The sequence below is a fragment of the Botrytis porri genome (assembly GCF_014898465.1).
Source record: "Botrytis porri strain MUCL 3234 chromosome Unknown BPOR_009, whole genome shotgun sequence".
In the NCBI taxonomy this organism is placed as follows: Eukaryota; Fungi; Ascomycota; class Leotiomycetes; order Helotiales; family Sclerotiniaceae; genus Botrytis; species Botrytis porri.
The window spans coordinates 2439520-2453813 of record NW_024066083.1 but is presented as its reverse complement, the minus strand read 5'-3'; the positions used below and the strand labels follow the sequence as shown (position 1 = coordinate 2453813).

The 14294-nt window shown below is 36.0% G+C and overlaps 5 protein-coding genes across 5 annotated transcripts; 4 read left to right on the top strand and 1 right to left on the bottom strand.

Moving 5' to 3' along the window:
* Positions 1–88: 88 nt before the first annotated feature.
* On the top strand, positions 89–568 carry EAF01_007478 (uncharacterized protein; the record flags this gene model as incomplete). The annotated part of the gene is made up of 1 exon (XM_038915733.1): positions 89–568. The coding sequence occupies one exon, from the start codon at positions 89–91 to the stop codon at positions 566–568; it is 480 nt and encodes a 159-aa protein (XP_038769371.1).
* Positions 569–776: 208 nt separating this feature from the next.
* Positions 777–1547, top strand: EAF01_007477 (uncharacterized protein; the record flags this gene model as incomplete). The annotated part of the gene is made up of 1 exon (XM_038915732.1): positions 777–1547. One exon carries the CDS (start codon positions 777–779, stop codon positions 1545–1547), a length of 771 nt encoding a protein of 256 aa, XP_038769370.1.
* Positions 1548–2409: 862 nt separating this feature from the next.
* On the bottom strand, positions 2410–3089 carry EAF01_007476 (uncharacterized protein; the record flags this gene model as incomplete). Its single annotated transcript, XM_038915731.1, has 2 exons — positions 2410–2823; positions 2922–3089. The coding sequence occupies 2 exons, from the start codon at positions 3087–3089 to the stop codon at positions 2410–2412; spliced, it is 582 nt and encodes a 193-aa protein (XP_038769369.1).
* Positions 3090–3530: 441 nt separating this feature from the next.
* Positions 3531–4148, top strand: EAF01_007475 (uncharacterized protein; the record flags this gene model as incomplete). Its single annotated transcript, XM_038915730.1, has 2 exons — positions 3531–3672; positions 3783–4148. 2 exons carry the CDS (start codon positions 3531–3533, stop codon positions 4043–4045), a joined length of 405 nt encoding a protein of 134 aa, XP_038769368.1. The 3' UTR covers positions 4046–4148.
* A 7084-nt stretch (positions 4149–11232) lies between these two features.
* Positions 11233–12613, top strand: EAF01_007474 (uncharacterized protein; the record flags this gene model as incomplete). Its single annotated transcript, XM_038915729.1, has 4 exons — positions 11233–11556; positions 11607–11843; positions 11896–12183; positions 12254–12613. 4 exons carry the CDS (start codon positions 11233–11235, stop codon positions 12611–12613), a joined length of 1209 nt encoding a protein of 402 aa, XP_038769367.1.
* Positions 12614–14294: the final 1681 nt, after the last annotated feature.

Genomic DNA, 14294 nt, shown 5'->3' with positions numbered 1-14294 from the left:
CCGGGAGTACATCATTTTTGCCACTTCTACCCACTACAGATTGACCCTTGATATCGATAAACACTTAAGTTGGTAGCATTTTTCTGCCATGTTTTCGAGGCTCTCTATCAATTCGCATGATTCTAGTGACCAACCTTCTCCCTTGACGTCTTCATCCTCGTTCTCTTCTCTGCCCGAAGGCGCGCATCTCTCAATAGACACCGCAGTTGAACAATCTGATGCCCCTGACTATGCGATTCTGTGTGTTGATGGGTTATCTTCCGCTGGATTGTTTGAGGACGCCGCAGTCATTGCCCAAGGATATTTGAATGAGAAGCCAAATCATGCACTGTTTCTGAAGCACTTGGCTAAAGGTTTGTTTGAAACAGAACATTATAGCGAAGCTAGCCAGATATACCAGCGCCTAGAGGCAATGCCGGGTCTGGCTAACGACACTGAGAAGAGACTATGGATCATCGAAGCACTTCTCAACGATCATCGACCTGGAGCATCGCTTGACGAATATCTCAGAACCCCTTCATCAGAAGAATGTGCCAGAGGTACCAGCTACCGATTGGGAAGAATTTAGGGGAAGAGCAAACTGGATGAAGACACTCCCAGACTTGCGTGCCCTAGTACAGGTTTCATTTCATAATTCTCTCCCGGATCCGGAGGACTTGGCCAGTTGTTTGTGCATATTAGGTACGAGGTATCGAGAAGGTGGTACTCATGAAGCCGCCTCCGCGTGCTTTGAAATTGCACTCAAAATTAATCATACGTCTGCATTCGTGTTGTCCATGTCAGCTACAAATCTTGCAGCCAATGTCCCTCTCAATGAAACTGATGAAGCACGTTTTGCACGCCTTCAAAAGGCGGATGATCTCTGGGAACAGCTATTGGAAATCGGGCCCTACACTGATGGATCCTTCGAAGTTCCACATGCCGAGATCTATCGCCGACGTGCAGAACTATGGAAAGGTATCAAAATATCGTACTACGAGAAGTACTTGTTCAAATATGCGGAAATCATCAAATCCCCTGCAGAATTTATATCGGTAGCAAAAGTCTTGAGGTCCAACCAAAACACCGACGGTATTAATACGATTGCATACAAAGAACGTGCTGAAAGAGTCGATCGGTTGTACTATGAAGCGCTACATTCCCTAGAATATTCACCCACTTACGCCCCTCAAAAAGCAGCCCTAGTATATGGATGGCGTGTTGACAACCTCGCATATGGTGATATTGATCCAGAACGACAAGAGCGATTCCTTCGACAGAAGATGGAACTTGACGGTAACCCTGACCGCCTGTTGAACTTTATGGGTAAGGCAGGAGGTCGCGATCGCGAAATTCTACAATTGCTTGAGAGCGCTGAACAGAAGTTTGGTGGGAAGTACGTCACGTTAGTCAAGGACCAAAGAAAATATCTCAAAAACATTGAGAAGATAAAAAAATCTTCCGCGAATAAACCACCTGATGATACTCTTAAGCAAGATCCGGTTCAGAGGAGTATCAAACGAACACGAGTAGCAGCTGGCTGGCATGCTTGGAAGGCGCAAAAATGATATTGGAGGATTAGTAGGCCGAATAAAAGAAGAACCACTGGTAACGATGAGTGGGACTTTTTATGACCTCTCAAAATACCTATCTCGATACTTTGCAAGGATGCACGATTGGATTTATAGCGTTGTCAGCTCTTACTTCGTCTCCCATGGAGACATTTATTTATTCTATGTGGAAATTGTTGTTCTTAGCACATGAGGTGATTTTCAAGAAAATAATGGCGTTATCTATGGCTGGAATCAATTCTAGCGGCCAACGCCCGCAGATATTTCAATCTTAAAATTCAAGAATATCTCGATCAATACTGTTAAGTATACAGGTTCTTTCCAGTGAGATCATTCGAAAAATTCCTAATGCAACTTTTTGGTGGTATTGCTAATGCGATTCGTTTTTTGCGATGCTCTTCTTGTCTTGATCATGTTGAAGATGATCGATTTCTTAGGGGCGAATGACATAGTAATTTTTGGTAGTATACTTTCGACTAGGGAGGTTTTCCCGAGCGATGAAAAGATGCATGAGGGAAGAACCATGCCCAATGAAAACCAAAATCACATCAATATGTTGAATCTGATCATGAATTTTGGTCTCTATCAGAAGAGTATTAAAGTTCGGCAATTGATCCCAAGCGGGACAATTTCAATTGAGCCTATCTCAAAATTAAACTACCCAGCATTTACAGCCAATCTACATAATTGAGTCATATTTGCTAGTGTCCATATGTTTCGCTGTGGTGTCCACGAGATCCGTAGTCCGTGAGACTTCAGAAAATCAAGATTCATGCAGCATCAGTTGTCCACGCTGACCTGATTCCTATACAGATGCGAATCAGTATCAAGGGCTACAATCCATATGAAGAGATGAGAGCTAAGGTTTATACTCGCAGGACGCGCCCTTCATAGTGCGCATCTTTATCATATATTTTACAGCCCAAAACTTTGATCTGCTGATCCGATTGACTGGGCTGGGATTCATACCATCCAGAACCCATGCCTCCATGATTTCTCTCCCCAATCTTTCCTCTCGTACATTGAGAAGATCTATAGGATTGCTTGTTACGTAGTGATGATCAACGGAATCGGTCTTTCCGTTGCCCTGAAGATGGTTCTTGAAGGTAGTCACGAAGTCTGTCTTGAATCCATGCTCAGCACGTCTTTTGAGGCCGCTCTTGAAGCCCTGTTTGAGACTGCGCTTGATTGTGCTTGTCTTGGTATTTCCGAAGTAGATCTTGTCTTTGTTATCTGAATGGAGAGGGGCGAGTGCAATGCGTGTAATGGTTTGCTGAGGATGGTTAGATGTTTCTCCTTATAATGATTGGAAAGGTAAGGACAGAGTAGGGTATACTTACAAGTTAAAGCAGAACGATCAACGATGTACACACTGAGTTCTGGTAAATCGAATACAATGGGATGGTTTTGCTCCCAGATGCTTAATTTTCGCGTGGTTGATATTGGAGCTGATTCCCAATCTTCGGAATCCCATCTTTCGGGGTTCCACACATACTCATTGACCTGATATGACGGAGGGGTTTCATTATTCATCGACATTTTTTGTTCCTAAGACTATCGCTTTGTTCTTGATGGAGCACTAGGTATATATTTATCAATTTGATTTGATCATTGAGTGTTTCTCTTGTAAGAGAGCGGATGGGCAAAAATGCTTATATCTCATCGTCAGCCTGAGGCTCGTACGGTCGCAACTTGGCTGGATTCATCTTTGATACAGTTTATAGTACAGCTTTTCATTTACATAACCAGTAGTTGGGTGCAGAAATGGCAATGATTCACTCGTCAACTGAGCATTAGCACACCAAAAAACCGTAACGTTGAGATGATATTCGATCGTTTAGGATACAAGACAGCATATAAGCTGTCATCTTTCTCACGAAAAAATCTAAAGCATCAGAAAAACAATTTATCAAAAGAAATATCTACGGAACATACAAAAAACCTACCCAAAACTCGAAACCCAAATCAAAATTCATCAAAATGGACAAACAAAATCAGGACAACTTGAACGGACAATTTCTACCAGGTAGAAAGCATCCCACCACCTGGGAACAAAATTATGCCATCGTCTTTGACTTAACAAGTAAGACAATATACAAGGCAAACCGTTCAGATATCGATAGTGAGTATCTCTCCCTACCTCCCTTCCTCAACGCCACAATTCACAACTTACTATTTTCTCCGACCCATCTGCTATCATTGACACTAGAAACTAACAATCCTCCCTTATAGCAGCAATCCACTTCCACATTGCTCTTTCCCGTCTTCTCCCATTTGAGGAAGACACCATCAGTCTGGGTAGGCGACGCGCCTTCAACAGCCAAGATGTAAAATTCGTGGCTAAAGTCAGTGTTAACTCTCTAGGATTAAGAGAACAGAGATTGAGAGGAGACATCATGGAATGTTGGGTTTTGGATAACGCGGAGGGAAATGCGCGAGGCACATTGGTGGGATGGAAGTTTAGGGACGCTTTTGATTACTTTGATAAGAAGTGAGTGAGAGTGAAAGATTTGTGTGTGGAGTGGACTTGAGAAGTTCTGGTTGTTGGACAACTATGGCACCAATTCTATCGTCAGTGCTGGGGAGAAGGACTACCTGTGAGTGCGCGGACACATGAGACAGGCTACATAATTAAGCACAGTTTTATGACAAGAATTAAGACTTTGATCATTCAATTATGGTTCAAAGATCTAGTGAAATTAATGAAGAAAAATCAAAGCATATACTCAACCAGTGCTAAAACGACGAAAAAAATGTGAGACAAATAGAAAATCTTGAAAGTGAAGTTTCTGACAGGATACATTCTTCCATCCAAATATCACGAGGAACCAAAATGATACCATATCTCTTGACTTATCTCAACGTAGATTTCATCTAAATAAAATCTGAATATGTTACAGCGTTTTGCTTTGTAAACTACAGGTCAAAGTTTGACAAATATTGATTCGAACTCCTATCCAAGTTTGGAGATCACGTGTTCTGGTATGATATCGCGACTTTTCAGTAAGTAATGAATTGACATACTCATCATTGGTTGGTCTGAGTGGTGGAAATTTCTGAATTTCAACATATTTTTGATAATCTAGTTGAAGGTACAACTTGGTTGATTTTGATTTAATTTATTACTTGAATGATTATAATTTGACTACTATTCTTATTTTTAGGTTGAACCCCCTCGTTTTCTAACCACCTCTGTTTTGAGCTACTCATTCACATTAAAAATCGCTTTTTTGGTTTATTAATATCTTTTTCAAAATATAATATAATTTATTGAAAATTTATATATATATATAGTTCGAATCATTTTAAGTTTATTCATCTTGAATTTTTAAAGGGTTTTAAATAAAAATTTAAAGTCTTAAAATACTAATTTTCAAACTTATAACGTGATTTATTAGTATATAGGTTATATTAATATGTAAATCATTTTTATCCTAATTCAACATTTTTTTTCGATATGTATTTTTATTAATAATTTATAGTAAATTTTTCGGAACGTATGATTACGTACTTAAGCGAATCACATGATTCTTCCCATTATATATATATTAGAAAGAATCATACCTTATTTTAAATTATTTTAAATTATATTATTCATTTTATATAGGCTATATAGTATTGTATATAATAATTTAAATTGATGATTCCCCTTCCCTTAAATAATTTCAATATTAATTAAAGTTTACCTTTTTATTGAAGATATTTATAAATTAGATAATTTTTTGAGGTTTTGTATGAAGGTATTTGTATAAAAATAAAGAGAATAGTTTAGGCTATTTAATAAAATATTCTTCAAAAAGATGAATAAGATTGTATTAAATTATGTTTATATATAATTTGTATAAAGGATTAGAATATTATATTCTTTATATTTTTTTTTTGATTATATATGTTAAAAAGAGATTTCTGATTATAATTGATTTCTTTAGGATTGAATGAATTGATTGATTCATAAACTAGATTATTATATTTATAAAATTTAATAAATCGATAGTTTAATTTACATCTATTATGTTCTGTTTAGAGTTTAGTATGCTTTTCGAATTCGAAACCTCCTTTTTGTATAAAAAGAATCGCTTCATTATCTTTCTTTTATTAGAAACCTTTTATTAGGCCTTCCTTCTTTATCTTATGATACAAAACGTCCTTCTTTGTGTAACTATTAAGTTAGAGAAAAAGGCCTGCTTATTATTTCCAATAAATCTAATCCACTCAAATCAAAAAAGTAAAGGAAAAAGGTTATAAAGTTGAAAAGCCTATTATAATACAAATAATTATTTAATGAAATAGCTTTAAGAAATTCTATATGAATTTAATCTTTTGTTACAACGGATTAGTAACAGGCTGTAGAATCACCAACGTATAGGCTATAATGGTACTATAAGCCTCGGTGATTCAGCTGCAGTATACCGGGGGACGCTAGGCACCCAGGAGAGCCTCAGGCACGTATATAGTATTAGTCATAGTATACCCTAGAAACATAGGACATAGTTCCCAGGACAATAGGTCCTAGGAAAGACAGAACACAGTAAGCAAGAAGGCTTCACTAGGATTAGTAATGTCCCAGGGGATTAGCCCCAGGACAAAAGAATAAGCTAGGACACCAAGAGTCACGGGATTAGTGTCCCGTGATGGACAGCTCAGGAACGACAGCGCTCCAGGAGCGCCCGGCTGTCCCAGCTGTCCAAGTAGGACGAAGATCTATATAAGGGAATGGGTTTCATTACAATGTAGAGCTTCGTGCTCAAGATCAATCATTAGTTTCATACTATAGTTACGAGAATTGCAACCAGTTACAACCTTATTGAATTCCTACTTGAAGTCTAGTCTAAACCACCTCGAGAGATCTCTAGACACTTCCACGTGACCCTAGAGGCAGCTCCCGTAACATCTTTATTTATATTCTTAAAAGATATACTAAATTAAAGCTTTACAAGCTTTAAATTGTTATTCCCTTATCAAGAAGATTTAATCTCCTATATTTCAAGTTTTATAAAGGAGTAAAAGAATGGCCCACTTTTATTCATCCTTGTATAATGATTGAACCCCCCCTCTATTCTTAGTTCTTTCAAATTCAATTGAATACGAATACCCCACCCAATCGAATCGATTTAATATCCTTCCTCTTCAATCACTCTACCCTAGCGAATAAGGCTCTTCCCCACTTATATACAACTTTCAATTCGATTTATTCTTTCTTCATTTTCTTTAACTTGATTATAAAATAAAAAAGATAAAAAGAAGAAATAATCTTTAATTAAATTAATTTTAGGTTTTAAAGGATTTAGTTAATACAATTCATTTTTTATATTATATATTTCAGGTTTTCATTATAAATAGAAATTCTACCTATATTAAAATATATAATCATATACTTAAGTAAATTATATAATTCTTCTTATTCTATATATATTGAAAAAAATCATACCTTATTCTAAATCTTTTCATTTTATATTATTCATTTTATATAAACTATACAGTACTATATATGGTAATTTAAGTTGACGATTCCCCCCCCCCAAGTAATCTCAACAAAATTTGAATGATTAAAAAGTCTATATATATATATTAATATTTACTTAATATTTTATTTGTTATTGGAAGTATATGAATCTTTATACTTAAAAACATATTTTTATGAACTAGTCTTTTTATACCTTTAGCTAGAATTAGTACAATCTCAAATATAAATATAAAAAAGCTTGATTAATAACGAATTATTCGAGATTTATTAAAAATAAAGATATAATTTCACTCTTTTCATTATTATATATAATCGTTATAGCTCATTTTCCATTACCTAATTATGTTGTCTTACTTTTTTATTCTGTTTAGTATTAATTACTATCATTTTAGAATATATTATATTTATTATAAAGTTTATTTCATTAAAGTTATAGAAATTATAATCAAGAATATTAAGTCGGGTACTTTACTTTCGGGCCACTCCTGTTTTGAGCCACTCTTTACCATCAAAAATAAATCATATTATATAAATTATATATAAATTTAAAATCATCTTTAAATCTTTAATAACTTTTTCATTAAAATTTATAAAAAGAAACTTACTTAATTTTTAAAAAGTTTTAAGTTTAAATCTATAAAAAGATTTTTAAAAAAATTCTAAAAAATAAATGATTATAAAGATAACGTAGTTTATCGTCGAGTAGATTATATTATTAAGTGAGCTATTTCAAATATTTATAAAACTAGTTTTTATGTAATCGTATACTTCCTTCATTGAATAATATATTTTTTTAAAACTTGAAACTATAAAATTTAATTATTTATTGTGAAAATATTTTGAATTTATATAATAGTTGTTATAGAAATAGTTTTTTTTATAATGAAAATCGTAATAATTTTCACTTTTTAGAGAATACAATAGAAATTCTTATTTAAAAATTACATGTTCTTATAAAAGATTTTTTTATATTAATAATTATTTTTCTTTTTTGAAAAATATTAATTGATTATCAAAATTCAAATATTAGGAAAAGATTGATTTTAGTATATTTTAAAGTGACCTACTGATGATATAATCTACTCGATAATAAACTACGTTATATATATACAGACAGGGATTAATAATCTCTATAAATTCAAAAGTAATTCTTTAAATACTTATTTATTAAATCTTTTGTTATTTTTTTAAAGATATTTTAGATTAAACATAACATAAATATATTATAAATAGAGAAACATGAAAAAAAAAAACGAAGAGAAGAAGCGTTTTTTTCGAAATAACTCTCTAATTTTTATTGCATTCGAATTAGAGAATCATTTTATACTTTTTTCTATAATCATTAAGTTAATATCTATTTAAGTTAAATGGTTATTATTATTGATATAAAAAAGAAGAGATATTATATTTATTTAGAATACTTAAAATAATTATATCAAAAAAATTAATAGAAAAAATTCATTCAAGATTTTTATAATAATCTGAAATTTTCAATACTTAATAATCTTATAAAAAAATTACATATATTAAAAAAGGGGTTTAAAAAAAGAAAAGGAAAATCTCTTTAAAAAGCTTTATTTATTTCAAGAAATATTTTTAATAAGATTATTAATATATAAAAATAAAGTCCTTATATAATACTCATAATTATCTTATATAAAGAAATAACATCCTTAAAATCTCAATATATTATAATTCATAAAAGTAATCATAAAGTATAATAAGGATTATAATATATTAATATTAATTATATTCCTTTATAGTATACAACGTATTATTAATAAGATATTATAAAAAAATATAATAAAAATTGAAATTTATATATAACTACAAATTTAAAAATCAATATTTTGAAATTTCAAATCTTTAGTTAAAAAAAATCCTAAAAATCTAAAGATTTCAGAATGATCTTAAAATAATTAGAATTATATATATACTAGATTTCAATAAATTTTATTCATAAATAAGAAAGTTTTTTTTAATCATTATTAGTGATGAAAGATAGTCTAAAGTAAAAATGACCAGAAAATAGAATATACGACTTAGATGAAATCATAAAAAACATCGAGGTCTCTTCGATTTCTATCAAGTCCTTTGTAGTGACTTTCAAGAACCAATTGCCTTTTAGCGAAGCATCCTGAGCTAGAAAGGATGCTTCGCGAACCATTACATAGTATTCTGATCAGCCATGCACTCCTAGTCATCTTTGATGTTTGATTTAGCGTTGTGTACACTTTCTTTGGTGAGGTTTTCATATATTCTCTTGAGAGGTTGGGATTGCGAAACGCCTTGGAATAACGTTAATTACTTCTTCATCTTCTACTCGAGAAAGGAAGAAAGCCTGGGTGTGGAATTCTTCTTGAATTTACAAGGACCTAGAGGCAAATCATGCATGGGATATGAAATTGGAACTGAGAAATTGAAGAATTATTAGGTAGGACATGAGTAATGCACTTCCATATGTGAGGAGATGATATCTGGATCCTGTATTGAGTAGACGTTTGATGATTGGACTGATCAGAAGCATTCCAACATTTGCATCTGGCACATGAAGGAAAATTAATGAGTCCGATATCCCGATTAGAAGGCCACACAATACTTGGAAGGGGTTGTACGTCAAAGCATGCTTCACATGGCACCGAAGTCTGTTTCGTTATCCGGTTGTTCTATCTCTGACATTTGATCGGCCAAAATGAATGATATGATTCAGGGGGGTAAATCCCGTGTTACCTTTTGATTGTACTAGATAACCTTACTTGAAATGCACGTGATTTTCATGTGATAGACCGGGTAAATCTTACTCCTTCCTATTCAAGATTCTGGCTGATTATAGAACGGTAATCTGATAACATGACGGAAACCCACTTTAAAGATTTCTCCGTCCATGTACTTCTCCTCTCTCAATCTTTAGATCAATGCAATGTATGTAGCCATGTCATGTCGCCAAGTGCCATCACCACTACTTCAAGCTTTTCCAAGGCGAATGGTATTATCCCTTCGATCAATCACCGGTCGCACGACATCAACATCATGTTCTGTCAAATTCCTCTCAGTTTACCAGCCCTGAGAATGCACACAATCTGGGAGTCTACACCTTGCCAGGGTCGTCGCAATATCTTGTGCTGCCAAGCTGGAACCGCCAAAATAATCAACAATGAGATAGTGTGCAGAAATACAACGGCAGAACTAATATCAAGGGGAATATTATAGATGATCCTTTTCCGGCAGGAGACAAGCCTTTTCAGCCACAGCGTCGAATACATCGGCATTACAGACTTCAGCAAACAGGAACGGCAAGTCATAGCCAAGACGATCTCGCCATCACGAGATCCTTTCAAACTTCGAAACCAGACAAATTTCGATAAAGTTTATTCTCGAAAAGGGAGGTTGTTGTTTGATTCTAATGAGATAAAGCCATCTTCGAAGATATTTGTACAATCATATGCCCACTTCACTTGGCGCTTCTGCGTCTTTCATACCTGCAAGTGTCATTACATTTGATTGCTAGGATGAGCGCTTGGCTACACGCTTGGCAATCCCACGTAGACTATAGGTTGTGTGCCAATCGCATGCCGCATATCTACAGATCGATAAGAAAAGCTTCACAACTTCCCGATTCGACATCAAAACCAATGAGAGAACATGACATACACTACCATGATGGCGTTTAGCCTGAGATTCTTCCCTATTTCATGTCGTTTTGGTCGGCTCGTGGTCCATTTTAGTTAATGGTGTTCTCGATGGTGTTATACTAGTACTGGCTTGCTTCATTCTTCAAGCACCCCCATACCGATATGATTGTCGAATAGCATCTCTGGAAACTCTACATTCCATGATGATCACCAGTGGTAAAGTCAGGCCCTGGAGCGATAATTCATGCTGTATCCTTAACAGCTTCCATAAATGTGATAGACCTGTCCCTGAAGGTGGTGATAACAATCGTTTGTAGAAGGTGACGACGAGGTATGGATTTAACGTTGTGATATTGAATTGCAGCACACCTTGGCTTTCCAGTTCATGGCAATCTTATCTTGCTCGCGGCTCGGAATCATCGTCGACAGTGAGTATTATAAGGTGCATATGCAACTTGCATGTACAGGAAGAGCCTCATCCGTTTTGATTTAAATACTGCCTCTGTATCCTTCTGAAACTCTATCATCAGGAACATCTTCTTCATTAACTCTTCATTAAGAATAACCTTTTGACCGCAACTTCATCATGGCTAGCTATCTCACCGTTCTTACCGCTTTCGCGGCTGCCATTGCTCCTGTTTTTGGTGCACCAGCAGTCAAAGTGCCTCATCCAAAGATTAAGACACCAACCACCGTCGTTAAGGATATCGTCGCCGATAGCTATATTGTCGTCTATAAGACTGATATCACACCAGAGGTGACTGCTAGCCATGTTGACTTTGTTAACGCTATCGTCGCAAAACGTGACAACGCTGTATCAGTTGGTGCAAACTACAAGATTCACGACTTCGCTGGATACCAGATCACGGCTGATGAGGAAAGCATTGTTGAGATCGCTAACAAACCAGAAGTATGCATTCTAAGTACGAAATAATTAACTTTTACTGACAGTTGGACTAGGTTGCATACGTTGAGAAAGATCAAAAGGTCTACGCTTCAGCATTGAAGACTCAAACTGGAGCTACTTGGGGACTAGGTCGCATCTCTCACCGTGCACAAGATACTACTACTTACATCTATGATTCTACCGCCGGAAGTGGTGTGACCGTATATGTTGTTGATACTGGAGTCTACGCTGCTCACTCTCAATTTGGTGGACGTGCCAGCATGGGAGCCAACTTTGTCTCTGGATCAGCTGTATGTTCAAACGTAGTGGCAATCAGGCAAAGAATTTGCTAACATAAGATAGAACACAGACGAGAATGGTCACGGAACTCACTGCGCTGGTACTATTGGTGGTAGCACATACGGTGTTGCTAAGTCGGCAAAGATCGTTGGCGTTAAGGTTCTTGATGCTTCTGGATCCGGAACAAACGCCGGTGTTATTTCTGGTATTCAATGGGTTGCTACCAACGGTGGTGCTAAGTCTGTTCTAAGCATGTCTCTTGGTGGTGGTCTATCCACTGCTTTGAACAGTGCCGTTACAAACACAGTTGCTGCTGGTGTAACGGTTGTTGTAGCTGCTGGAAACGACAATGTATGTTTGAGTTCTATTCTATGAAGAATTTCCGGTCCTGGAAAACTAAGTTTGCTAACTCTTCAACCAGGCAAACGCAGCCAACACCTCGCCCGCCTCCACCCCTAACGCTATCACAGTCGGTGCCATTGATGCAAATGACGCCCGAGCTACCTTCTCCAATTACGGTGCCGTTCTTGACATCTTCGCCCCCGGTGTCAACGTTCTCAGCTCCTGGATTGGTTCCACAACCGCTACCAACACCATCAGCGGAACTTCAATGGCTACTCCTCACGTTGCAGGTCTTGCAGCTTACTTGATTGCTCTTGAGGGCTTGGCAACACCAGCTGCTGTTGTAGCTAGAATTAAGGCCTTGGCTACCGCCAATCTTATCACCAGCCCTGGTTCTGGAAGCCCAAACCTCATTGCGTACAATGGTAACGGTGCCTAAATGCATGAAGTGGTAAGAGAAAGTGAAAGGTTAGATGGAAAGGGTCAATGTTATGCAAGCGGAATATCTACCATTGACTTGGCTATTTTGTCTCTTCTTTAAAATTGTGGCTAGGAGGGACTTCTTTTGTAAAGGAATGAGGTAATTGATTCTTCGGTGAAAGGCTTGCTGAGATATGTCTAGTAACTAGGAACTTTGTTGAATTACAATACAATTATTTCAGTGAAGTGAGGTTTCTCTTCATCTTAAAGTGATATGATACTGCACTGTGATATTTCCTAATAGATTTCTCTACGGATGTACAGCATTTTTAGAGGATACATAACAATATTGCCAATGCCTTGCAACGCATTATCAAGTTCAATTCCAGTAGTATGTTTTAACGGTATGCAGTAACCTCGGCCCGATCCTTTCCACACAACAAAACATGAATAGAAGCTCTAAATTAAAGTCGTAAACAAGTAGAACATAGACACGAGTATCTCCAAATCTTATCAATGCAAAGGTCTCAGGATATTATAGAGAGTCTAGCTAACAAGGTACAGTTCTGCCATCAGAAGCAACTCCCTTTCCAACATTATCTTGCTTTGATAAGTATTCTACATTTTTGAACCATGCTACAATCTAAGTACACCATGATATTCCACCCGTCTTCAATATCGCAAGTGGTGAAATACAATAAGTATTCTGATTGCGTCAACGACAAATCTTTCACGTTATCTCTTATTTCTATTTGCATAGGGGAAATGAGTGGGTGTTTGTGAGCTAAATTTGCAAGTTTCATTTAATCTCCTATCATTAGTTTCTGGAGGGTGTATATAGACAAAATTTGTCCTTTGGTTGATCATGACGAGGATTTTATGGATTCTGTTAACTGTGAAGGGTTTGATGACGCACCAATGTTGCATAAGTAAGAAGTCAACGGTCTTATGAAATGAATACATCAAAAGCAAGGAATTCGGAATAGGAGTAGTCAAAAGTTCTCTGCCTTGATTTAACTAACTTGATAATCAGATGAACTTTATACATTGCAATTTCTATTTATAGCAGCCGACTATGAACTCGACTAAAATAACCTCCTTTAGCCTCAGAAACTCATGTTACACCTTTACTACGGTATTTAGTCAAGAAGAAGACGTCCTGTACGAAGAAATACACGTACATCATCTCAAATCGGCAATAAACCAGGAAATAACTCCACCCCTAGCGTACCAAACTAAGAACCATATCAAATGATCTCTCAAATGATATCACGTAAAATTAGAATGTAGCAAAATTAGACTTTGTTGCACATCTAAGAGTTATGCATAATGACGCATAAATCATAGTGCGTTTATCACCTACGGTTTGCTTCAGCATCTGCGTGGTAAAGGTGTAGGAACATGTTGCATGAACAGATATACCATGTGGTATAGAGGTCTTGACGGAATTAGCGTGTAGATCATTAAGATTAGTGGGCGTGAAAGGATTAATTTCGGCGAGAGGGAGAGAATTGTGGTATCTCTAGACGAGGAAACGGGTTGAGGTTGGTTTCTTGGTGTTATTTTATGCTATTTCTTATCAAACTAGAAAGGAAATTAACACTCAAAGGGATGTAGGTTTATCTACACCCGTAGATTTAGGATGTAGAAAGTCTCAAATAATGCGCTAGAAGATGAGTATGAAGTGTGTCAATGGCCAT